The sequence below is a fragment of the Pyrus communis genome, chromosome 9 (genome assembly GCF_963583255.1).
Source record: "Pyrus communis chromosome 9, drPyrComm1.1, whole genome shotgun sequence".
NCBI lineage: Eukaryota > Viridiplantae > Streptophyta > Magnoliopsida > Rosales > Rosaceae > Pyrus > Pyrus communis.
Window position 1 is genome coordinate 20751341 of NC_084811.1, and position 25901 is coordinate 20777241.

General features: G+C 37.1%; 4 protein-coding genes across 5 annotated transcripts; 1 reads left to right on the forward strand and 3 right to left on the reverse strand.

Annotated features, from left to right (window-relative positions):
• Positions 1-931: 931 nt before the first annotated feature.
• LOC137745806 (leucine-rich repeat receptor-like tyrosine-protein kinase PXC3) lies at positions 932-4733 on the forward strand. Its single transcript, XM_068485817.1, has 2 exons — positions 932-3942; positions 4043-4733. The coding sequence occupies exons 1-2, from the start codon at positions 1602-1604 to the stop codon at positions 4366-4368; spliced, it is 2667 nt and encodes an 888-aa protein (XP_068341918.1). The 5' UTR covers positions 932-1601; the 3' UTR covers positions 4369-4733.
• Positions 4734-5238: 505 nt separating this feature from the next.
• LOC137744996 (uncharacterized) lies at positions 5239-8114 on the reverse strand. Of its 2 annotated transcripts, none has more exons than XM_068484838.1 (3): positions 7974-8114; positions 5735-5842; positions 5239-5631 (listed from the first exon to the last, which is right to left on the reverse strand). In XM_068484838.1, the coding sequence occupies exons 2-3, from the start codon at positions 5826-5828 to the stop codon at positions 5483-5485; spliced, it is 243 nt and encodes an 80-aa protein (XP_068340939.1). In that variant the 5' UTR covers positions 5829-5842; positions 7974-8114; the 3' UTR covers positions 5239-5482. The 2 variants fall into 2 exon arrangements, with proteins under 2 accessions (XP_068340939.1, XP_068340940.1); XM_068484839.1 differs by having other exon boundaries at positions 5735-5828; positions 7974-8112.
• Positions 8115-9413: 1299 nt separating this feature from the next.
• Positions 9414-11375, reverse strand: LOC137744920 (DNA-directed RNA polymerases II, IV and V subunit 12-like). Its single transcript, XM_068484737.1, has 3 exons — positions 11237-11375; positions 11026-11118; positions 9414-9706 (listed from the first exon to the last, which is right to left on the reverse strand). The coding sequence occupies exons 1-3, from the start codon at positions 11277-11279 to the stop codon at positions 9684-9686; spliced, it is 159 nt and encodes a 52-aa protein (XP_068340838.1). The 5' UTR covers positions 11280-11375; the 3' UTR covers positions 9414-9683.
• A 1494-nt stretch (positions 11376-12869) lies between these two features.
• Positions 12870-19889, reverse strand: LOC137746176 (protein SEMI-ROLLED LEAF 2-like). Its single transcript, XM_068486255.1, has 16 exons — positions 19781-19889; positions 19531-19659; positions 19122-19169; positions 18046-18230; positions 17749-17945; positions 17346-17638; positions 16985-17134; positions 16378-16806; positions 15955-16104; positions 15106-15181; positions 14746-14873; positions 14295-14495; positions 14048-14188; positions 13747-13869; positions 13382-13618; positions 12870-13267 (listed from the first exon to the last, which is right to left on the reverse strand). Exons 1-16 carry the CDS (start codon positions 19862-19864, stop codon positions 13103-13105), a joined length of 2736 nt encoding a protein of 911 aa, XP_068342356.1. The 5' UTR covers positions 19865-19889; the 3' UTR covers positions 12870-13102.
• Between the last annotated feature and the right edge of the window lie 6012 nt (positions 19890-25901).

Consider the following 25901-nt stretch of genomic DNA (forward strand, 5'->3'; position numbering starts at 1 on the left):
ATCGTATATGCTATGAGGTGTATACATGTATATGTATATGTGTGTGTGACTAGATGGGATGAGGTGTATACATGTATATCCCTTTGGCTTCACTAAATTTTCACTTGATTGAATTGGATGAGCTATTAGTGTAGTCTCGTGTTTGTTGGGTGCAAGGACTGAGTTTAATGAGACTATAAAGGACTCGCTCTGACTAACTCTATGGCTAGTCCAGTTAGTCCATAAAGTTAGAACGGTCCAAAATAGTCTGATACAATAAATGCACTCTATGTATGTATATAAGTTTTTCATTACATGCCTTTTATGCAAAGAGATTCCCATTTTTTTTCAAAAAATGAGAATTAGTTATGGGACCCACTCCACGTCTAATTTCAACGATCTGAACTGTCTATTTTATAACTCTTGATTCATAGATCATTCTTACAAAAATCCAGTTCAATCCGAAACCATTTGCCTACTTAATTATCACAATGAAATTTGATTGTTTTTTATCAAACAAAGTATTCGTTAATTTCTTTGAACCTAATTCGATATCTCAGACTCTCAAATATTTTTTATTTGACTAATATTTTGTGAGGATGATCTATGAGGTGCAACTTGAAAAATAAACGATTCGGATCATTGAAATTCAATGTGAAATGAACTCCACAACTAGTCTAGTTAGTCTATGAAGTTAATTCAATCCGAAATAATCTGGTACAATAAGTTTGTATGGTATGCTATGAAAAGCGCAGTACGGCCAGGTAGGCCTTATGTAGGCAGTTCATTCACTCATCACTGCCCATTTCTCGTGAAGGCCTACGTGACAAAGAATTTCATCTCTCTTCCTTCCTTCCTTCCTTCCTTCCTTCCTTCCTTCCTTCCTTCCTTCCCTCCCTACTCCTGTACTCCTTTCAGTTCAGACCCACAAATCTCTCTCTCTCTCTCTCTCTCTCTCTCTCTCTCTCTCTCGTACCAAAAACATTGTACTCTTTACTCTTTCTCCCATTTCTCACAAAAGCCTTTGCCTCTGGAGTATGGACTCATTTTCTTGTTTGGTTCTGCAACCAAGGCTTCTCTTTCTGTAAGTAAAATGATATGATATGGCCATTTTCCATGTACAAAATCACAACCCTTGTTCCATAGTTCAATCATCTTCTTACCTCTTTTTTTTTTTTTTTGCTTCCTCTTGTTTTTCTCTCTGCACTCTACTGTACCAGTAGCTCTTCCTTTCATTTGAGTCTTCAATCAGTTCCATCCCTGAAATCAAAACCCTTTGATGTTGTGCTTTCCTTTTTATCTTGTTCCCCTTAGAATTAAGGAATACCCCGATAAATTAAGGGATTGGGTTTGCTCTCTGATGCAATGCTGAAATGCGTTTTGTCAAAAAAGTTGACAGCTGATTTGGGGTCATGGTTTTTCATGGTGAACAAGAACAAGAACAAGAACAAGGAAGACTGACATTTGGTTGCAATTCAGAAGCTGAAAACTAAATCATTGAAGAAAAAAAAAGAATTGGGTGGAGGTTGAAGGGTTTTATGTATGCTCTTGTCACTGTTTTGGAGTTCAGAGAAGAAAGTTGAGTTCTTTTCCACAGGGGAAGTGTTGCAGACAACCCAAAAATGGAGGTTTTGTATTTGTTTTGTGTTCTTCTTGTTGGGTTTCTATCCAAGTCTCATCTTGTGGCTGCTCAGCTTCATGATCAAGCTACATTGTTCGCCATTACCGAAGAGCTCGGAGTACTCGGATGGGGTGGCAACGGCTCAGATTACTGCTCTTGGCCCGGCATTGGCTGCGGTTTGAATCATTCCATGGTGGAAAAGCTTGATCTTTCGCACCAGAACCTCCGAGGTAATGTGACTCTTGTTTCCGAGCTCAAGGCTTTGAAGAGGCTTGACTTGTCGTACAATGATTTCCATGGACCAATTCCTTCAGCTTTTGGGAATTTGTCACAGCTTGAGTTTCTTGATTTGGCTTTGAATAAGTTTGGAGGTTCAATTCCGCCTGAGCTCGGTAATCTCAGAAACCTTAGATCATTGAACCTCTCCAATAACTTCCTAGTAGAAGAAATACCTGATGAAATTCAGGGGCTAGAGAAGTTAGAGGATTTTCAAATTTCTAGTAATAAGTTGAGTGGTGTCATCCCACTTTGGGTGGGTAATTTCACCAACCTGAGAGTTTTTACTGCCTATGAGAATGCATTTGAGGGTAAAATTCCAGATACTCTAGGCTCGGTTTCTAAGCTCGAATTGTTGAATCTGCACTCTAACCAGCTAGAAGGCCCAATTCCCAAAAGCATTTTTGCTTCAGGGAATCTGGAGTTTTTGGTTCTGACCCAGAACAGACTAGGTGGAGATATTCCTGAAGAAATTGGAAGCTGCAGTAGCCTTTCGAGTATTCGAATTGGTAACAATAATCTTATAGGTAGCATTCCTCATGCAATTGGAAATGTTAGTGGCCTTACATACTTTGAGGCAGACAATAACAATCTTTCTGGTGAGATTACTCCCGAGTTTTCCAAGTGCTCCAATATCACCCTCCTAAATTTAGCCTCAAATGGATTTACCGGGAAAATTCCTCCGGAGCTTGGCCAGCTCATGAATCTGCAGGAATTGATTCTCGCCGGCAACAGTCTGTTTGGAGATATTCCGAAATCAATTCTTGATTGCAAGAATCTTAACAAGCTTGATCTGAGCAACAACAGAATCAATGGTTCCATACCAAGTGATATCTGCAACATGTCGAGATTGCAATACTTGCTATTGGGTCAGAATTCGATTCGGGGGGAGATACCTCACGAGATTGGAAACTGTGTTAAACTGCTTGAGCTGCAGATGGGAAGAAACTATTTGACTGGCAGTATCCCTCCTGAAATTGGTCATATCAAAAACTTGCAGATTGCCTTAAACTTAAGCTTCAATCATCTCCGCGGACCTATTCCCGCGGATTTAGGGAAACTTGACAAGCTGGTTTCTCTTGATGTCTCCAACAATCAGCTCTCTGATGCTATTCCAACTGCACTTAAGGGCATGTTAAGCTTGATAGAGGTTAATTTCTCCAACAATCTGTTCACTGGCCCAGTACCAACATTCGTGCCATTCCAGAAGAGTTCGAATTCAAGTTTTCTTGGGAATAAAGGGCTTTGTGGAGAACCACTGAGCTCCTTATGTGAAAATTCTAACGGTGGTGACCGTGCAAATTATCATCATAGGGGTTCTTACAGGTTCATACTGGCAGTTATCGGCTCTGGTTTAGCAGTTTTTATATCGGTAACCATTGTTGTTTTGCTGTTTATGATAAGAGAGAGACAGGAGAAGGCAGAAAATGCTACAGGGACCGAAGACGAGGCAGCCAACAACCTACCGGTGATAGCAGCAGGCACTGTCTTTGTTGAGAATCTCAAACAAGCAATAGATCTTGATAGTGCTGTCAAAGCAACCATGAAGGCTTCAAACAAGATCAGCACCGGGACCTTTAGCACGGTTTACAAGGCTGTTATGCCGTCTGGGCTAATCATATCTGTGAAGAGACTGAAATCTATGGACAGGACAATCATTCATCACCAGAACAAGATGATCCGAGAGCTCGAAAGGCTGAGCAAACTCTGTCATGATAACCTAGTGCGTCCTATTGGATTTGTTATTTACGAGGACGTTGCTCTCTTGCTGCATCATTACTTGTCCTATGGGACATTATGTCAGCTTCTTCATGAATCCACAAAGCTGCCCGAATATGAACCTGACTGGCCAAAAAGACTCTCTATTGCCATAGGAGTAGCAGAAGGGTTGGCTTTCCTTCACCATGTAGCGATTATCCATCTCGATATTTCTTCTGGTAATGTTCTTCTGGATGCTAACTCCAATCCTTTGGTTGGAGAGATCGAGATATCGAAGCTCTTGGATCCATCCAGAGGTACAGCCAGTATCAGCGCGGTTGCAGGCTCCTTTGGCTACATTCCTCCAGGTATATTTTTTTTTATACAGTTTATTCTTCATTCCTTTCACTTGGTAGCTTTGTTTGTGTGCTAATCTAGTTTTGTGTTCTTCCTCTCTTCTGTCATCAGAATATGCATATACAATGCAAGTTACAGCGCCCGGAAATGTCTATAGCTATGGTGTTGTTTTGCTTGAGATCCTTACAACCAAATTACCAGTAGATGAAGCCTTTGACGAGGGGGTAGATTTGGTGACGTGGGTGCATAATGCTCCGGCAAGAGGCGAAACCCCGGAGCAGATTCTCGATGCAAGGCTCAGCACTGTGTCCTTCGGTTGGAGGAAAGAAATGCTTGCAGCACTGAAGATTGCTTTGCTCTGCACTGACAGCATACCCGCCAAACGTCCGAAAATGAAGAAGGTTGTGGAAATGCTGCAAGAAATCAAGAAAAACTGATGGATGGTAAGTCATTTGAGTCTTGTATGTTCAGAACGCATCAATCATATCATCCATCTGGTTGTTCGGGGTGTTCAAGAAATGAAGCGAAAAGGCGGTTGTAATCGGTTCGAGTTGAAGCAGGAAGAGGGGGTGGATGAATCCAGGGAAAGTCCTCCCACTGGAAAGGATTAGTCTAAGTTTCTGTTTACATTTAGGTCCATATCATATATTGTTGTTCCTGGTTTTTGAGATTTATATGTGAAGGTGCATGTTATGGCTTCGCTTTCAATCAAGTTCACACATCTTTGCATTGAAAAACTAGTCCACATCTGATTCAAATCACTTTAGGTCATTTCCAATGGAGAAGGCTAAAGGTTCAAAAGCTAAGAAATGACCTGATTTGCGCAAAAACTCATCTTCAACCAATGACTAGGCCAAATGTGATCTCCCTCTTAGCCCTTTTTTGGGGCTCAGCTCCTCAATTGCAATAATTGATTCAAATTCGATGGTTAGATTTAAAAACATCTAAAGGTAGTTTAATTATATCAACTAATAAATTTATGTTATAAACTTAAAACTAATAAATTATTAGAGCTATATTTAATCCATTCGGTTGGAAATGGCATGAATATGACATGATACCATTCATTTAAGAATAATTTTTTGTAGGGCTATAATTCTGATTGGGCTATGTTTAACCCTTTCGGTTGGAGATTGCTTCGTGTAACCATCATTTCTCAATTGTGAATGCATCAGATCCAAGCTTTGGTATGAGAATTCTCCATCCACTTAAGCTTGTTGGGGGGCCTTGAGGCCATCTGTTTCTAGTTAAAGCTTAAATAATCGGAAATTGACTGAACCAATTGTTGAAATGATTAAGAGACGACATACCGACCAAATATTGACTGTTTCATTCAAATACAGACATCGATAAAATCCGGAGTGATCAATACACGGTGATTCATAGTTGGGTTATTGTACCTCAGATTTAGGATTCCCTGACATTTTTATTTTGGTACAAAAAAGTTCACATCACAACATTATCAAACCAGCCTAACATTTATTTTGCTAATCCTTCAATCCTTCTTTCAGCTCACAACACACATAAACGGAGTGAAGATCCGGAAAATCTTCAAGAGTCGGTGCGGGACTTGACAATGAAATTCTGACGGCTAATGGGATTCATGACCACCGGTGGACCGGCAGTCCGAGGCCATGCCTGAAACTTCTTGTCAGTTTCTTCCCACCATTCTTTGTTTGCAACAGTTGACGGAGTACTTCCTGAGTTTATCAACAAACATAATGCCATCAGGCTATTGCAACAACTATTACGCAATAAATTTCCTAAAAAAAACCCATAAAAATGCAAATAGAACAAACTTGCCTCCAAATATTTTCTTGTCAGCGAAATAATGGTCAGCTGTCCATGCCACTGCAAATGATCCCAAAACAGCAGGAATGATGTATTTTGCAGGCATCTTCAAATTTCAAACTGCCAATTAGAAACATAACCCAGGTTCGTGAGAGAATATGCAATGACAACAAAAAGGGAAGGCAATCAAAACACCCCCTAAGGTCACGTTTGGTCCCTTAGGATTGGTAGATGGGATAACTTACTAGATTCAAGGTATGCTGAAATGTTTTAAAAGGCTTGCCTCAGGGCGCGCCTAGGCGCCCTGTGAGGTTGGGCTTGAGGGTTGCTGCCTCTATTTTGAGGGAGTGGACGGAAGGCGCTGCTAGAGCCACCTAGGCGTGCCTCAGGGGGATTTTTTTATTTATTTTTTACTCCCAAACCCAAATTTTGGGTAGGATTTTAACTGCCTCATACCTCTGCCTTGCAGTATCGTCTCTCTTTTTTCTTTTTTCTTTTTTTTTTTTTTTTTTTTAATATAATGGATGTGTGTGCTATGTGCGTGCATTGTTATATGTGTGCTCATTGTGCTTTTCATCCTCTATTATATATATATATATGGAATTGTTATTGACACTCCAAAAATCTCATTCTACACTCCAAACTTTCTATATTTGAAAAGAAAAATACACTTATGAGGAGTATAGAATGAGATTTTTGGAGTGCCAATAACACTTCCCATAATATATATATATATATATGTATATGTATTTATAATATTTGTGTGTGCTCAGGATGATTATTGATTAATAATCTTTTTTTTTTTATTTTTAATATAATATATGTGTACGCTCAGTGTATATATTAAAAAAATAAGGTCCCGTGAGGCTTCGCCTCACGCCTAGGCTGGGCTACCCCTCGGACGCCTCACCCACGCCTCACGCTTTTAATACATTGTGTTGAAGTAAGAGATGAAGACCGTTCCTTCAACTTGGGCAGAATTTGAAAGTCAGCCTTCGTATCTTGCTTCAAGATACTTTGAATCTAGTGAGTTGTCATATCCAATCCAATCCAAACCCGGGCACCAAAAGTGGCCTAAAACGAACTAGATAGTTCCCTATCTGTTTGAATTGCCAATTAAGAACGACTAGCCTAGTTCCCTATTTGGTGGCTGGGACTACAGATGGCTAGACCAATTAAAATGGAATAACTGTCGTGGCCTATGCTCGATGAGCTTAACAATAGCGGGACTAAGACTCAGTGAAATTAGATAACTTTCCCACTTATCAAAGACAACATGTCTCTTCCCCAAGGGTTGGGAGAATCTAACATGCAACCGGAGGTATATCCCCCTACTAACAGTATCCATATCATCGTGTGAGCTATTAATATCTTTCTCATCATGTGGATTTACGTGATGAGAGAGACTAATAGCTCACACAATAAGAGTGAAACAAGAGGGGGTACACACCCCCGTTTACCAAATAATCCCCTCCCAAGCCAGGACTCTACGGTACAGTACTGGACTCAGTCCTAATCCTGCGACAGGATTCCAGTCCAGTCCCAGCCGCCAGACGGGTATCCCAACTTGAGACTGAAATTCAAGTCCAAATCTGTTGCATGTCTAAAATGCATTCTCCAAACCAATTGCAAGGCAGAGAACCTAAATAAATGACTCTTCAAGAGATCTGAGTTAGTTCACAATATTGGAGAATAACCAAGTCAATTTATTTACTTATAACTCTCATAATCTTCATAGCACAAACCGCCCTGTCCATTAAGTAAATTAAAAAAAACACCCCGATAACTATAAGTTTCATACAAAAACACCTCAAGAGCCCAATTGGAGGAAAAGAAAACCCCTCATCTATACACATACTCTTAACTATTCTTAGTTGTGAAATACTTCCCCCGTTACCAAGTGAGTCAATTGGGTATTTTCGTGAAGTATTAGGTTTGAAGTGGTTTTTCTCTAAATTATAAATTTATCAAGGACCTACAAGTGAAAACCCCATTACAATTTCCTATTTACTGAAACATAAGCACTCAATTTTCTTCATTTTTTCTTGCATTTTCATTCGACCCACTTCATGTTTCTGTTTCTTCAATAATTACTAAGAATCTTACTCAAACATAAGCACACAAAAACATAGTAACAATCGAACAAAACTGCAACTGAGGACAAACAAACAGAAATCTTTCTGAAAGAACGAACGACAACCTCGGAGGTTTTTCTTTGTTTCTATATCTGTAGATGAAACGGAAAACTTACAGCAGGAGGAGTTCCGAGTCGGTGAGATCGCACGATGGGGTCTGTCAACAGGAATTCTTGAACCTTCTACTTGTCTCCACTTCTGACGAGATAATGAGAGAGAAACTTTCCCACGACAGGAATTCTTGAACCTTCTTCGTCTCTCCACTTTTTGATGATCAACGACAATGCAATGGGTGTCGTATTCATTGTTGGATCATCAATTTTCTATTTCAAAGTGGGGAAATGCATAAAAGAATCTCTCAAATTAGACTCTTCAGTCTTCATGAATTCTTTATTACCTCATTATTTAACGATAATTTTTGTATTAACATTAGAAAATACAGTGTCGAAAGAGGTGTGAGAAAGTTTATGAAGATGCTCACTTTTGAAAGAGTCTCCTTAGCATTCATCTTCAAAGTAATAGTTAAATAATCTGTTCTCTTCTGTTGGTCACTCACTTTTAAATCTAGGCTCGATGGTAATCTCAAAAGGTTGGTCTTATAGAAAACGAGCATGGGTTTGAAAGTTCTAACTCCCATGTTGGCTTCTTTGGAAGTCATCAACTTTAAATTGACGTACCGTTTGACATGGGGGCCAAATTATGATGCCAACTAATGTGGTTCAAGACCTGCATTGGGTGGCCACACATTATTTGGCCACCTGATGTCCAGGACAGCATTTCTAAATAACAAAAATACCACTCATCTTTAATTTTCATTTCATTTTCTTACCTTTAAGTTGGTCACGAATTTTTTCATTTCTTTCTTCAACACACCTTAAAAACAGTGGTTCACCAATTTCAATCCAATCTTCTATACCAAATAAGGCCTGAGAGAGTAGTATTTGTTGGGGTTTGTGAGAGTTTTTTTTATTTAAGCTTTCACCAGCTGAGCGTCAAAAATAAGTTAGAGAAATTTGGAGCTTGTAGTTTTTAAGTTTGTTGTTTTGATGGTTTAACAAAGCATGTTGGCTTTTTCCGACGGACATGTCCCTGGCCATCTGTGGTGGCGGGGAGAGGAAACCTCTAACTTTTCACTCCTCACCTCCGAACTCCCTAATTGTCGGCGACGCAGCACGGTGGAAAGTACATCAGAGTTTACGTTACACACAAAACTCCGGTGTTTAGTGCGACACTACTAGTATATGGAAGTTTTTTGCTCACCATCTACAACAAAGGAACTCGGATTTCGGTTGAAACCACGAATTCAATTGCTTGGTGGTGAGGGGCAACAGAATTGAAATAGGGAAATGGAATCCACAGCCCATTTTCCCCTTATCCACATCCGTTAATTTTTGTTCTCGATTCCTCTTCGATTTATTCAATGCAAATGCCAAAACTGGAAAGAGATATATACGTTGAGAAAATGGATATAATACTCGATGAATATAATACTATCGTTTTGGGTTCTAGTATACCAGGAGAACGATGAATAATAAGAGACGAAAATTGAGAAACCGTGAAAGAAACTGAATATTTGTCAACCATTATCTCAATTATAAGGTCCAAACAGACATCTTGATGTTCCATTCATCGCCAAACATAATATTTCACAACAATATGTTCAATTTTAATGTCACTACAGCTGCGTTTGTTACACTGAATTACCTTGCCCGATTGGGCTATTTTGAGTTGGCCCCCAAGCTGTATCAACCATGGAGGTATTTAACAAGCGACACTCCACCTTTCATGTCATCTGCTGCCATGCTGAGGAGCTCTGCACGGGTTTCTCAGCGTGCCTCATACTGAACAACTGCAAAAGCAACCATGAGTCATTATAAATCATTGAAAATTGTCACTGAGAGACCGATAAATGAATGATATATATATATATATATATATATATATATATATATATATATATATATATATATATGAAAAGGCCAGCAAGAACGCATTCAACAGTGTTTCATAAGGGACGCTACGACACGCCAGTGTTACAACTTCTTTGTGAGAGAGTATATACAGCAGATTACTGTAGGACTAGCATAACTTAATGCCTAACATGAACAAAGTGACACAACAGCCGTTATTGTTTCATGTGCAGTTACCACGTTGTGATTTACACTTTGTGGCACCAATACTGCTAGCTCGATCAATGACCTTAAATCAGCAGGAATGACAGATATTCAACAAAATTCAAATAATTGGGTGCAACGCTTTACCTAACTTTGATTCAGAATCTTGCCGATTAAATTCGGTGATCAAATATTAGTATTGGTGCATCTTGGTGTAGGCTAAGTGCACGTAAAACCATATCCTCTAAGCCAGAGCCCTAAAAACTGACCGAAAACTTATCACTCTGGTCAGTATCGCTATTTGGCATCAATATAACAATTTCCTACAGTGCCTATAACTTTACAAATAATTTCTGTTGCTAAGGTGTAATAGGTCTTTTGATTAGTATTGCTAAGATAACAGCTACTAATTACTAAAGATGAAGAACACATGAAACATAACGAATTTCACCATCTTGTACAACAAGGGTGGCAACCAGCCGAACAAAGAATGAATTCGACCAGGCTTTTTAAGTTTTAATAAAAACCTAGTGAGATACTATGAACTGAGAAAATTACAAAAAGACAGTGATGCCTAATTGAACCTAAATTGGGCCTATGGAACCGGAGTAGTTTTCAAGCGCATAATTGGGTGTAAATGAGATGATTAACTCGCCAAAGGGATTGGCCACTCAAGTTTTAAGGTATTCATAACCATCTTAATTTGTAGATTTGCTCGCTGCCAAACATTTCGATTACAAAACACTAAATGCTGACAGTGAAAAAACACGAATTCCTTACCCAAAACCATGTCCTCCTTTTGCAACAAACTAAAACTAAGGTCATACTACGAAATTCGGTAAGTGACATAAACCCTAAAAACATAAAACAATAAGCTAAAAAATTCGCCTCCCTCTACCGTTCGAATAATCAAGAGAATCCACATTTGTCAATCCGAAATCGATTACTGATAATTGGGTATTTACCCAATCCCCGAATATATTCAAATAATCAACTTTTGGAGAAATCAACCAATATTGCAACAATAAGAGCATATAAGGATATCGAGACTTACTGCGGCGAGTACGCTTCTTGTATAAGATACGGTAACCGCACTCGCGGCACTGAATCACGTCGTTGGATTTCAGCTGCACCTCCATCCCACAATCTACAATACATTACAACAACATTAAATCCTTAATTTAATATCACAAATTTAAATTCTTCTGTATGTAATTCATCTCGAAGAAGAAGAAGAAGAAGAAGAAGAAAGGGAAGATCAATACCTCCACAGATGTAGTAGACGGCCTCTGGTGGCGGAGGATCCATGAGAAGAGCTCGAAAAGGCTGTTAATTTTCTAGGGTTTTGCTGCTTCTGTTTTCAGGGAAACAAATAATCACGGGGTTTCTTCTTTTTATTGGGACTTCTCCTGGACTGTTATTGTATGTATGATGGGCTGAAATGGATTTGGGTTTTAAGCCCAAAATATTTGGACTGACTAGTTGAGGTCGGCAAACATTTGTGTACACCCAAAAAGCGTTTTTGGACACCCTCATAGAATTTGTAAAGATAGTTGAAGTTGGACATTCAAGAATTTTTTTTTTAAATTAATAAAAAAGGACCAGCTAGAAGTTTTGTTACTGAAATCCACCATTTTGAAAGTCGGGAAGCACAAAGACATTCTAGCTTCCTCCTTGACTACTATCGTGGGATTCACCAACGTCAAGAATCAAACTTAATACATGCATTGTAAAGTCTTTGAATTCTATCAACATTGCACATAAAATTTAAAATAAATTGAAACTAATAAAAAAAAAAAAAAATCCTTCAATTTTAGGTGTTGCAATTACCTTTCTTGTAAGTAGCCTGTCACATCTACAAATAACAGTTCAATTTTTTGGACCTAGATTACAATACTCCCTCTAAATGTTGTGAATGGTTGTTTTGTACTAACGGCACAGACATGATCAGCATCGTGTATGTGTTAGCGCATGTATATATACAATAAGTCTTTATAATCATTCTAGTGACAATATATGGCTACAGGGCCATAAGCTTCACAGATTCATACACTTGTAATACTGGATGCTTAAGGATAAGACTTTTTTTAAGAAGTCTATAAGCCTACCATTTTTCAGCCACTTACTATAACGGTCTTGCGGTATTCTTCTTTATTTGTAAATGAGATGTTTTAGGTTCAAATCTCCTAGATGGCGAATATGATACCAACCATTGTGTGGCTTAACTCCCATCTTCCCTTAATGTAAAATATATTGTTCTACCAATAAAAAAAAAAAAAGCACCTACCATTTTCCATGGAAACATTTAAATCATGAGATGGCTTACAAAGCCCAAACCCCTCCTCTGACCTAACAAGGCCTCAAAGAGGGATTAGCCTAGCAAGGATAAATAAGGAGTTAACCTGCACCATCAACGACAAGATGAAAATTCCTACAATCGTGGCTCTATCACCTGCCATGAAATCCGATGTGGGTAAGACACCTTAAAGGAGACTCTTAATAAGGTTAAGGTGTCCTTCATGTCTTTCAAAGTCAAACGACTAAATGTTTTAATAGGTGAGATAACAAGTCAAACGACTAATGAATCACCTTCAAGTTCAGACTTGCCATCATATAAAGACATGACTTTGAAAGTAATTTACATTTCCATCCACACCAATTCATCTCTACCCCAAACATAAAACAGCACTATAAAATATTATCCTACCCCCTTAGTCTTTATACACACCAAATATAGGATATGATTAAGTCCAAGACAAGCCTATCCAGCCAGCTCAATCCGTAAAATTAGTCCAATTCGAACCAATCTTGCGTAACAAACATCCTTTCAATAGCTTTGTTATGTTTGCCACACAACTGCTAGTAAGAAAATGGTAAATGTTCCAAATAAAACACCCTATGAAGCTCCACAGTAACAATTAAAAGTGACAAATAATTTTTAACTTTTATGCATCAAATACATTGAATTAGTGTAATTGGAAAAAGGAAAAGAATGAAAGAATTGGAATGAAATTAAAGGGCCTAAAATGAAAAAGTTAAAAGCCAAAAGTAAAAATAAATAGTTAAAGCTGGTATCCCTTGAGCTTCTTAAATTCACTAACCAATAATTTTCTTTCATCGCTTGTATAGAATCAGCAACCTGCAGCTTTTAGGAAGTTATCATATGGACTCGACGCTGGTAGCCTGAAAGAGTGGGGATGATGCTGGTATTCGTTTACACACATCACTGAGGCACGGCCTGCGGTTGGGGGTGGATTGTATGAAGTGGCAGTGTCATCAACAAATGGATTTCCGCTCTGTATTGTCATTCAAGTTCACAACTTTAGATTTAAAATGCCAGCCAGAGTGTGTGCATGGTACTTGTACAGTACTAAGTATGCCTAATTTTGGTTAAAGCCAGAAAGCAGTACCCTATATGAGCCGAAGTCAGCATGGAAACCAGATGTTATCCATTTCGCATCATCATTATGATTTTGTAAAGACTGGTTCATCAAATACTCCTGCTTCTGTTGGGAGCTCATCAAATTCGACATCTTCTGCTGCTTTCCTATCAGGAGTGCCTCACAGTGCCCGGCCATTTCTTTGTATGGCACATCAGGTGCATTAGAGACCGACAGTCTTCCAACTTGATATGCTGTCTCCAGGACCTGAGCACATAAAAACATTGTAATGGTGAACACTTCTCTCTCTGAATCTTGCCCGTGAACAAACAACAGAAGACTATTCTTTTTAAAAGCAATCAAACTAAATATAGAACATGCAATGGCTAACGTACAGATTCAATAAATTGATTGACGCTCAGAAGATTGGGAGAATCTGCAGAAAAATCTAAGTTGTTCTTTTGGCTATCAAATGAACCTGGAAAGGAATCATCATCCAATGAAAATATTGGAGCATCCTGCATTACAAGAATAAAACCATGAGTTCTGAAGAGAAAACTTGATGCTGACCACCTCTAACTGTGGTGTGGTGATAAGTACCCCCGTTTCTTCCCTCTCAACGCTTATGTTTTAGTTGCTACACCCCCACACAACCAAAAAACAAAAACAAAAGTGAAAGCTATGAAGGGTACTTACCTCCTTCATAAATTTACTGTCTCGGGAATCAACCTGATATAACTTTTGCGGCGCATCCATACAGAACTGGGCTCCCAGTGGACATACACCATCAGGTAAGAATTCACTGAGCAGCTCCTCCCTTATAGTAGACAATTCGGCCTGCATAAATAGCTTGCTATTCATAATCCATGGTATAACACAAATGATTTCTTTTCCTGCACTATGAAAAGTCCAAAACACTTAAACAATCGGTATAAAAGCTTACATCTAACAATCTTTCCAAGCTCTTCACAACTTCAGAAGCAAAGAATTCCTTAGTTTGCTCTTCAGTAATATTTATCTCGGACAGAGATTTTAATGCCAGACGATCATCTTCTTCAGATCCATAAAGATGTCTGGGATGGTCCGGTCCAGTCTTAACAGCCTGTAACTTGCAATCTTCAACCAAACGCAGGAACGGATCAACCTGATTAAGTGTGTAAAGCTGTCAAAGCTATTTTATGTTTGATAGAGAAGTTTGATTATGGAAATCTCACATAAAAAGATACCAGTACATGGTTCACTTTCTTTAAGTCCTTCATGTCCTTAGAATTGATAAGTTTATGCAAAATGCGCATACATAAGCAAGTAGTTATTAAAGATAATTTGAAGCTTATGAGACCACAGGAAATTAACGAGGCAACCTATGGGAAACTTCACCTGAAAAAGCAACTTACTGTTTTATCCACAAGTACTGCCTTGGCTCTACGAACAAGAGAAACAATATTGTATGCTTCTGATAGAAAGAGAATCATTGAAGTTGCCAGGGTAAAGAGGGACCTGCGACGCGATGGTGGCAGCACACCTGAAAAGATAGAGGGAAAGAGCTTGTTATGACATCCTAACAAATAAATTATTGACTATCCAGTCTATTACTTAACCAATGTTTTACTTTCTCATGTTTTCTTCTCTAACTAATATTTAACACTAGCAAATGAATTAACGAACAATTATATCTTATCATCATAAATGAAAACGCAGGCATAAAGCATGTGCATTATGCATGCTCATTGGTTTCGACATACTGTGGGGCTCACCTCCTTCATTAAGAGATATGTTCCGCAAGGAAAATGCTAGCTGAAAACTTCGAACAAGAACCTCAATTCTGGAATTCTACAACAAAAGATAAACAACAATAAGAAGAGAGAAAACTAAACAAAAATAAGAAGGGAGAAAACAAGAATATAGAAGCAACAAAGATGAAGGAATGACAAAATAATAGTGCCATTATCCGAGTATAGAACCGGAAAAAGTTCCCCAAGTCGTCTCTTTAAAATTCTGAATTCTCCATATACTTTAGAGTCAGAGTTTTCCCATGCTGACATTAACCTCAAAATTACAATGGCATAGGAGGTGGGAAGTGGGCTAAGAAGCTTATAAAGAAGTTAGCACCAGTTACGGAAGATTAAGACAATGTCTTGAGCTTCAAATAAGCAATGATCTAGGACGGTTTTGAGCGAATCTTAAAAATTATGTTATCATTTTTCATTTTCATTCTAGTGCAATTACATAATAATCAATTGTCAGAGGTTCCAGGGCATACAGTTGGAATTCATAGGGAAGATTGATCAACCTTTACTTGTGCCTCAATTCCTTCCAGGATTAAAATAAAAAAGTGATGACTAGGATGTAAAACAATCCACTAAATACACTCTGAAGAAGAAGAAAACTGGAAATGAACTAATTCCTGTAACATGTTAACTATCTCTCCAGCTAAATATTAAGCAATAACACGAAACGATGCAATTTATCATGCAAACATGCTATCAACATCGGATGCCATTAAAATGAAAATGCCATCAGAAAGAATAGAAACTATTAGAAAAAAACATCACCAGCATATATAATAGAAAAGACTCATCAAGCAACATCACTCAAGCAATTACCTTGGCCCGAGAAAAAAGTACTACGAGGCTATGCGTGTGAGCAATTGCTTCATAGTTTTCAGGCATATTCCCAGGAGAGATGGATTGCACCCAAATTGATAAAAGCAAGAGAGTTATCTGGTGGCTGCTCAATCTGAGGGAATTAGCTTCCTGAGGTTTAACAAATAAAAACAGCTATTCACAATCAAATCAATGTTGCTAGACAACTATTGAACTCCAAAAGTCTAATTTTTTTATGGAATGTGACAACAATGTATATCAAGCTAACATCCTCTCCCTCACGTACAGCCCACTCCTGCACATGAGGGAGACAAACACATCGAGGCAGAAAGAACCATATGGCTGCACCCCTACGCTGCATCTTGCAAATAAAAAATAAAAGGGAGCAATGAGGAGAAGAGGTTGCAAACTGTTAAAACTCACAGGTTCCTTAATCGAATTGTTGACAGAATTTTCATTTATTGCTGAAGGTGCAGGAGAACTTTTCATGCTATACGTCTGACTATAAGAAGACCTCAATCTGCTCAGAATCCCACTATTGGTGTCTCCTTGTTCCCCATCAGCAACAGAATTTTCATTATCCTCTTCACAGATACTATCTCGTGAAGAAATTTTTTCTCTCTTTAGCTTCTCAAATAGGGCAGCTGAAGAAGAAAAGACAGATACAGTTCTTGAGAGTGTCCTGGGAAAATTCAATGCCTTTTTTGACTCAGCATTAGGCAAGGAGCGACTAGGGCAAACTGAAGATGGAACAAGAACAACGGAAAAGATGCGATGGGCTCCAACACGTGTTTCATGGTCAGGATGGACCATAGCTGGGAGTAGTTGATGAATCAATGCCTCAGGAAAAGCCTAACGAAAGTGTGCAAGGCAAATAATTAAAAATTCTGTATATGACTCTAAGAATCTCAAAATTTTGAAACAAGTACGATACCATAAGTAAATTGCTTGCCTTGTTTTGATAGGACAAATAAGACTGAAAGAATCTCAAAATTTCAAATAAGTACACGACCCTAAGTAAATTACTCACCTTGTTTTGATAGGACAAATTTGGCAAGGAAGCTACAATTTCAGCAGTACGATAAACAGCAGAAATTGTAGTTCTGGCTATAACTGTTATGGTTGAGATATTCTCCAACATAACAGCCATTGCATCAAGGATTGGTCCTGGTTCTCCAACCTGTTAAAGAATGACAGCTTAGTTGTTGTACTTGTGATGGAGTCATTAACAATAAAAATTGATATCTGAACCTATGGAAACTTATGACTCGCTAAACTATTTGCTATGATAAGAATTAACATTACAAGAAGCAATTATAGCTCAGAAAATTTTGTGATGGTGGAATTTTAGGCACAAAGTTAATTCAGTGAGTGTTACAGAAGAGTACCACCTTATATGATAACTGTACAAGGCACTTATCCACCGCTTCTCTAAAGCTTCTGTTCCATTTTATTACATCTGTTCCTAGATTAGCATCATCAAGCGAGCAGTGAATGCTCTTCCTTAAATGCCTCATGGCATCACTTACTGCACCAATTATTGCCACAGAGGGCTCAACCTTGGCAAGTTGAGAAAGAGAGGTGGTGACCTCCACTATGTCGACCTGCATGTTGGGTTGTTTGAGGACATTTTTGTGATCCAGATGCTTGATTAAAATGGAAAGCAAAACATGTGTACTTTGCCCTGCAACCAAAGACTGAAAGGCTGAATAAGTCTATCAATAGAAGAGCCCTTGTGGTTGAAACATCTGATAGGACCTAAAGATGAAGTATACAAAAGGTAAATTTAAATACCACAATCATCCATTAAAACTTGTATATCCTTGAGGACTGGGATAGCAAGACCATATTTGGGAGACCATAAGTTCCCAGTGTCAAAGTAACGGAACAAAGATTCCAGTACACGCCTTATTGTTGTAGCCTCCTTGGCTAGTTTGGCCATGTTGTGCAGGCAAACCCTGGACCAAAAGCAGGGGTTCTTGGCATCTTCCCTATAGGATAATAAAACAAACATTAATAATTGAAATGAGTTGGTCTATTGACAAAACAATGTAAAGCTGCCGACAAAATCTCATGCCAACAGAGACATACACTGTCACATTTAGATCGCCTTTGTCATCCACTAGGGTGCTCCAAGATTTAAGCCTAATGATGACATCTGGGGAAGAAGAAACATGTCCCTCATTACTTTGCAGTTCCTGCACCCACCGATTCTTAGAACCTTCAAGGTTCATTTTATTTAAGCCACCATAATTTTCCAAGACAACTGCAACAATCTGTATATTAATATGGAAAAAGACCAATGTCAAGAGGTTTAGGTAGCATTTGTTCTAGCTGCTTCAAAAGAATGACTTCGAGAAGTAAATGAGTGACGAGTAACACAATCATAAAACTGAAGAACCAACTCAACCTGTAACCAATTTTTTTCACAATGTTATCATATATTCAATCAATTCAACCTGTAACATTAATTGAAATGGGTAGTCAAAGTTGACAATCCCTCAGATTTAATATTGGCAATCAAAATGGAGCCTTAGGCTAGTCATAACTCATAAGTTCATAATTATGAAAAAAAATAAAAAAATTCTATCAGGTAGAAAATTTTAACCATCTGAAAGATTGTGAAAAGAAAATTTGAAGGGGCAACTAAGGCCCATTCCGTAACCATTTCGTTTTTAGTTTTAGTTTTCAATTTTTTGTACTTGAGATATAGGGAAAGTATATGGGGGGGAAAGGAGGGGATCCAGAAGAGTGGAGGAAGGATGGTGGGAGAGATGTACAATAAATGTATAAGAGGAGGTGCACAAAATGAAAACTAAAAACCAACAACTATTTGAAGGTTGTTCTCCCTATAAGATTTTGTTTTCGTTCATTGTACTTTATTTCTTCCCCACCTTCCCACCACCCTTCTCCATCCCTCCTTTCTCCCCATAACTTTCCTCATGTCTCAAGCACAAAAAGTGAAAACTAACAACAAAAAATGAAATGGTTATCAAAAGGTCTTGAAGGTGTTAACATTTGATATTTACTGCAAAATTTTAAAGCATAAATAATAAATTTATAGTTGAGGTTGATCCAAAAAATTATATTCACATTTATCTTCTAGAACTATCAAAAGATTACTTCAAAATTTGGAACAAGATTTAAGAAACTTCAAATGTACTTACGTTATCGAACTCGACTGATATATGAGAGTTCTCACCCATAAACCAAACCTACAAAAGAAAATTTAGGAAACTCAGTTTTGCGTGAGGGATATAGATTATGAGCTTTGAGAAAACATGATGTGGCGAGCATATATTTCCAACAGAGATATCATATTATTTCACTTTTAAGAGCTTCATCAGGCAAAGAATACAGAAAAGCACATAATTCATGGTAAAGGGGACAAATTTGCTAAGTTCAAGAAAAAGGGGAGATGGAAAAAAGAAAGAAAGATCGAACCAAAGTGTAATAAGAATCTCCCATAGCACGTTTCATTTTTGAATTTTGAATTTCACATGCTTTTAACATGACATGAAGTTAATGCTAAGGTGTAGTGTTTAATTTATAACAGAAATAATATGAAAAGAGTACCATTGAAGCAAGGGCTTGGAGTGCAGCTGAACGTAGATTACTTGCCCTTTCATCTTCCCCTGGCTCTTGAGCTATCTGACAGAATTTTGGAATAAAGCCTTCTAAGTTGAACATATAAGTTCCATCCGTCTGCAAAAATCACAGAGATGGATTAAATTTGAAATTTTCTCCAGCCAAGCTGGCTGGTGATAAATTAAAAGTGAAGCTTTGTATCTTGTAATTTACGATTAAGTGGTAAAAATTTACAAACCTGATTATTTACAAAGTTAAAAAGAGTCTGACATCCTATAATTTGCATTTCATCTTGCCGTGTTTGATCCAACAGTGTATGCATAATGCTGAGTAAGCTACTTGCAAAAAGAGGCCTAGGAAAATGTCACTGAACATATAAATTAACCATGTAATCGCACAAAAATATGCATTTATTTATATTTTATATATACACACCCACAAGCACAAATAAACAGAGAGCTTGAGAGAGAGAGAGAGAGAGAGAGAGAGAGGCTATTGTTGGTAGATTTATGCCATGTTATATGTTGCCAGAATGTGGATCAGGACCTCATGGTTCTAACATATCATTCCAACTCAATAGTCCAAATTAACAGTCAAAAAGAGCAAATACTAGGGTTTGAAGTGTTGCTTATAGTTTTAGACCTTAGAGCTCAACTCTAAGCCCCAAATGAGACCATCATAAAATAAAATTTTCACTCTCTGAACAGTCAATACTGCTATTTGAAAAGTGTGAGGTCTCGTTCAAGATTCACACACAGTGTGTGTGTGTGTGTGGGGGGGGGAGAGAGAGAGAGAGAGAGAGAGAGAGATAATAGAAGAAAAAAATTAGATAAGGACGAACTCACATTTGCTCCTTACAAGAAACCAGCAATTTGTTGTAAATGCACATGACAATTTTTGCAGATAGAAAGTTCTCGTTCCTCAATTCTTTGTAGCACCTTTGCTCAAGATAAGTTGTGATCTGCTCCCAAAATATTCAAATTTGGTCAGAAAAGAAAGAATATTTAACAATGTCTGTATATGGTACTTTTTCTTAAACTGATTTTCACAAAAATCTTCAAAATGCTACTCCTTCAAAATACTTTAATTCAAAAGACATTTCACTTTGTAGAAAAAAGGAAGCAAGGAAGGCTGGATTTTTATTGACAACAATCGCATAGTGAACCATATCACATATTTATGGTGAGAGGAAAAGGTTTGACTCCATTGGTAACACCTTTCAGAAAAATTAAGAAAACTATAAGAAGATTGAACCATTGCTGAAATTCAATATCAGAAATGATTTGAGAAACCTATTAGAAGGGTCAGAAATTCACATCATTGTGAACAAGGCATTTTAGACATGGTGACATAGCCCCAAACAAACGCAAATGGACAAATGAACAAAAACATGTACGTTTGAGATCTTTGTAGTTTGTGACTTACTAATAACTACATCCATTTTTTTCTCTCAACTCTTTCGGTCAACTTACTCCCCAGTGTTTTATCATGAGTTATATATGACGGACAAATATGGAAGGAGCTTCTTGAGGGAATTCTCAAATAAGGTTATTTCAGGGACATCCACTCCCCTTGTATTTTGATGATCCAGCTCGCCCTGTTTTATGTCTTCACTCAAGATTGTACTTGCAAAAATCACTCAAATCTGAAACCCTTAAACACTCAATTAAGTGGTGTCAATTTAGTGTTTTCTTGAAATACCATATTGGTCTATTTTCTTGGCTACAACTAGATGTCTTAGTGGTAGCGGTTTTGTCTAATGTTTTGTAAGGATGACCTTTGAATGAAGAACTAAAACATAAGACGGTTCAAATCATCGAAATAAATTCCAGTGCGCCGCACAAGGTTCCACTCAGATAAGGTTATGTTTGGGATCCCTCAGATAAGGTTAAAATAAATTTTTAGGATTTACATAATATAATTGATACCTTTGGAATTCGCAAAGGATTCTTGGCAACATATTCGCACAACTTTCCAATTTTCCGATCATTTGGTCCCTCTTCCTGTCAAAGGGAAAAGAATAAGTCCTGAAACTTGATAATGCAACATTCGCTAAGAAAGTGATTGCATTGATGTTAAAATTTCATTATCAACATTAAGTTAACTGAACCAAATTTTAAATTTTTTTGCATGAATATTGAGTATATGATGCTTAATTCATAGAACAAATTTCACAGAAAAGCCAGAATAGGGATTCTTCATACTTTTAAGGGATGCAAAGAAACTAAATTTGATGGTGTCTAACCAGGATTTTCCATCAAAGAACATGTGTTCTGACCAGAAAAACCCAAAAGGGAGTAACACAAACATACATTATTACATACTGTCCTGACAGGATTCTCCCTTGGGTGAGTAGAATAAAAACTACAAGAATGAGAAAAAAACAAAAGGGTTTAATCAACTAGTATTTATCAACCAGAGAAGGAAGTAAATTCTTCTTAAGTGAGTCTGAAAGGCAAGAAGTAAGGGAAGGGCTTTGAATTGTCAGAAAATAAGGGAAGGGCTTTGAATTGTCAGAAAATAAAACATACAAATTCATCTACAAAGCATTGGTTGCATCAAGAAAAGGCAACCTACAATTTCTTTCTTGTATACCCAACTGAACCTCATTGTATAAGAATTGAATTCTCAAGAAAAATAAAAACCATGATGTAAATAAGAAGATAAAAACATAACACTGCCAACACATCATACATAAGGCCTACAGTTAATAACGACATGGCACACAACGATTCCAAAGCTCTGTTTTCAATTAGAGCCATAAACAACTTACTACACTGATAAGCAGTTCTTTCTAGGCCTCATTTCATCGTCGAATGGCAGGCAACAATATGAGAAACTGCGCTTTCAATCGGCTACCACAGTCATAATCAGTTTCAACGTTTGTTTACATGAGTGCTCTAAAGTTACGAAATACTCATTTTACTAGACAAAGATGCATATTACATAACTCTTAGCCTCACAAGGCATCCAACACTAGCAGATACTTAGTTTTTCGATTAGTTTTCAAAGCCATAATAAACTCAATATTTGTCGACATCCAAAAACATATTAAATATATATGTAGGCTTATAAATACAAAATGGATGGGCAAGTAACTGTCAATTAATTCAAGTACTGGTTAGATGTTACCATGTTAAAATTTATGGTTTGGAGGAGTGATTGAATAAAGATTCAAGAACTTGGATTATCAAAACTCAGACAATTCAAACGATTCTTCAAACTCAATCTAATCAATCAGACTATGTAATGGATGGTAGCAAGTTAAAGAATTATCCTCTCAATTTCAGTTCACTTAGGAAATTCATTACTTTGATAGTCATGTCAAATGGTTGCTTTTTCACAGCAGAATTCCATCATCCAGCAATGGACTACATATCCACCATAACATCAACACTTTTCCAAACCCACAAAATGCACATAGAGATGGCATATATTATCATCCACACAAGTCTCTTTACAAACGGTAAGACTATCTTAGGAAACAAGTAACGAATCGAATGCAAGCAACAAAAACCCATGTAGATAAAATATGAAGCAGAACGAACCTGGTTACGAGGGAAAATGTCAGCAATGAGCTTCTTGTACCTCTTAACCGGCTGTCTAGACCTGGCTCGCAATGCCGGGCAGAAGAAGCAAAGGCTGCCACAGGCAGGCAAAACTTGGCGCGAAATCACCCCCGAAACAGCGCTCATTGTCGAATACAAGGTACATACAACTTGACACAAACAGGAAAAATGGGCTCCTCAGAACTTGGCCTTTCTTTCCCTTCCAAATCTATGAGAGGAAAACCTCACAATTTGGGTGCAGAGATGGGAAAGAAAGGCTCGAAGCTGAGATGGGTACCTCTAAAATCGAACAAACCAGCCTCTGAACAATCAACAAAATCTCAAAAATCCAATCAAAGCCTCAAAATTCAAGAACAATTCAATTCCCAATACAATTTTCCAATGTGGGTTTTCAAATTCAAGCAAAAGGGTATTCCAAAATCGCAAATACACATCGAAATTCGATCGCTTTGATGGAATCGTGGCGATGAACGCCTTCAAAGAGCAGGAGGAGACCTGAGGCTGGAAAAGCCACCTTATGCCATGCAGAAAATGTACCGGAATTCCAGCATATTCCACCGCGATTTCTCACGTGTCCTTCCCTTTTTCTGTTTTTGAATTTTTGAATTTATACTCCAAATAATATCCGTCCAGCCTGCACCTGCAGTTCTGGGACAATAACGTTTTAACGGCTCAATTTGTGGGTCCTAGGGATTTGGTAGATCTTTGGGGTCCATGCTGACGTGGATGCATTAGATTAAGATTCTGTGATCATACATGTGCTGTATGCTCTCTCAACGGTTAAATTTTTGGGAGCTTTAACAGATAAGTTTTTCAGTACTGTTTACTTTTAAAAAAAAAAATTATATTTTTATATTAAAAAATCAATTCTGATACTAATCATTTTACCTTTTATTTTGTCTTTATCGTTAAAACTCAAAATTTTCAAATTCTTTTCATTAATTTTCTTAAAATTTTTCCCTTTTTTTTCAACCAAAATTTTGACAATTAATTTACCTAATTTCTTCCTCTTTTTTTTTTTTTCGGTAAAAAGCTTACTTTGATAGAAGAAGGAAAAAACGGTTGGGGTACTATGATTTTGCATTTCTTGGGTAGAATATCGATCGAATCAAAAGGATGTCATACATTCATTTACTTTTAATATGATCTCTGTAATGGAGTTTAGTTCCATGAATTTTGTTTTAGGCTATCTCTTATGAGCCAGAAAATTTAGAATAAAAAATCATATTTGACTTCAAATTTGTTATATCGCTATTTAGTTCTTGAAAAAATTGATATTATATATGACTTTAGAGTCAAGTCTGAAGTCGTACTTGATTTAAGTTTAACTTTAGAGTTAAAAGGGGTTCTTCATTGAATTACACATAAAAGTAATTTTTATTTCAAAATTCTTAATTAAAAGGGGGTTCCTCATTCAAAGTATCTTGAAGGTGTATAAGATACTCATGAAAGAAACTTAATCTGTCCAACTCACACAATATAGTAGGATATGGACACCTTGTCCTTATTCCTTTAATTCTCTAATCGTAAAATTTATTTCTTACTTCAACGTATTTTAAATCTTAGCTATTATTTAATTCAATTATAATCATCAAAATGATACTTTTTTTTAAAGAAAGAAACAATAGCGATTTTATCAAAAAGATTATGGAAGGTTGCAATTAATGCTCTTGGAGATCATCCTAAACTAATCCTCAAACCAACAAGAATCAAATTCAAAGTACGGGCTAACTTAGCTAATATGCAAGTCATCATTTTAGCGAATCTACGAACATGATAATCACAAGACTTGAAAACACAAAGTAAAATCGCATGCATAAATAAATAGGATAGGATCAAAGGACAACAATATTGACAAACATTTTTTTCACTTCTTTTTAAATTTTAGATTTTATAACATATTTCTTTAGGTATTTGACCGTTTAATATTTGACTTAGTGACTTAAAAACACAAAGTAATACAAAAAAATGAAAGGGCCAACTACAACGATAACAAATAGACGAGGTTGGATGAGGAAGTTAGAGAAGAGAAAGTACAATTACGAGGTTGATTATTCAGCTTCTTTCCGAATGGAAGCAATCAAACGCCCGTTCCCTTTCACGTCTTTAACCGCCCGACACGCACTCAACAATAATCAGCAGGTCATGGCGCTTCACTTGGCTTGAAGATAAAAAGAAATTATTCAACCGGTTCGTCTAGTAATATTTATGTTCATTTTAAAGTGAAGAGTCTTAAGTTTAACTTTTGTGTATAACGAGTTTGTTACCAAATTGTTAAAGTTGGTCCAACGTGCTGACTTAAAAAAAAAAAAAAAAAGGAAAAAAATTGATGTTCCATAAGCATGGTTTAGAAATTACGGTTCAAATCATGAAACTATATCGCAAAATAAGTTTTACAAAAATCTTAACTTAATGTTCTCATTAATTAGCCTTTGTCTGATTGTCGTTGTCTTTTATTTGTTTAGAGATTGTCTCAAATTTGACTCACATGAATACGAGGATATTTTGTTATGTTAACACCTTATTGTGTCTAGCCCATTTTGGTAGCATAACTTTGATAGGAATGAGTGATGCCGTTGTAACAGTAGCTTACTAAGTATACTATAATTTGTCAATATAAAATATGAGAAATTATTTTCGCACGCTCTATTTTTCCTTCTGCAAACCCAAATTTATTTATGTCATTTCATTCTCTTTTGGTTTCTCAATACAAAAGCCAAAAGAAACATGGGTGTGGTGTGTTGAGAAAAATGATGTGTAGAAATCACTATCCCGAAAACATAATTGAAA

What these genes read in the sequence shown, in the direction of transcription:
- LOC137746176 (XM_068486255.1), bottom strand. Translation starts at nt 19,864, where the DNA reads ATGCATACACTGTTGGATCAAACACGGCAAGATGAAATGCAAATTATA. An exon ending in CAGTACTTGTGGATAAAACA is followed by an intron (nt 14,496 to 14,745) that starts GTAAGTTGCTTT and finishes ACACTTAATCAG; the next exon opens with GTTGATCCGTTCCTGCGTTT. An exon ending in ACAGTAAATTTATGAAGGAG is followed by an intron (nt 13,870 to 14,047) that starts GTAAGTACCCTT and finishes CTTGTAATGCAG; the next exon opens with GATGCTCCAATATTTTCATT.
- LOC137744920 (XM_068484737.1), bottom strand. Translation starts at nt 11,279, where the DNA reads ATGGATCCTCCGCCACCAGAGGCCGTCTACTACATCTGTGGAG. An exon ending in CGTCTACTACATCTGTGGAG is followed by an intron (nt 11,119 to 11,236) that starts GTATTGATCTTC and finishes AATGTATTGTAG; the next exon opens with ATTGTGGGATGGAGGTGCAG. An exon ending in CAAGAAGCGTACTCGCCGCA is followed by an intron (nt 9,707 to 11,025) that starts GTAAGTCTCGAT and finishes TTGCTTTTGCAG; the next exon opens with TTGTTCAGTATGAGGCACGC.
- LOC137744996 (XM_068484838.1), bottom strand. Translation starts at nt 5,828, where the DNA reads ATGCCTGCAAAATACATCATTCCTGCTGTTTTGGGATCATTTGCAGTG. An exon ending in TGACAAGAAAATATTTGGAG is followed by an intron (nt 5,632 to 5,734) that starts GCAAGTTTGTTC and finishes TGATAAACTCAG; the next exon opens with GAAGTACTCCGTCAACTGTT.
- LOC137745806 (XM_068485817.1), top strand. Translation starts at nt 1,602, where the DNA reads ATGGAGGTTTTGTATTTGTTTTGTGTTCTTCTTGTTGGGTTTCTATCC. An exon ending in CTTTGGCTACATTCCTCCAG is followed by an intron (nt 3,943 to 4,042) that starts GTATATTTTTTT and finishes TTCTGTCATCAG; the next exon opens with AATATGCATATACAATGCAA.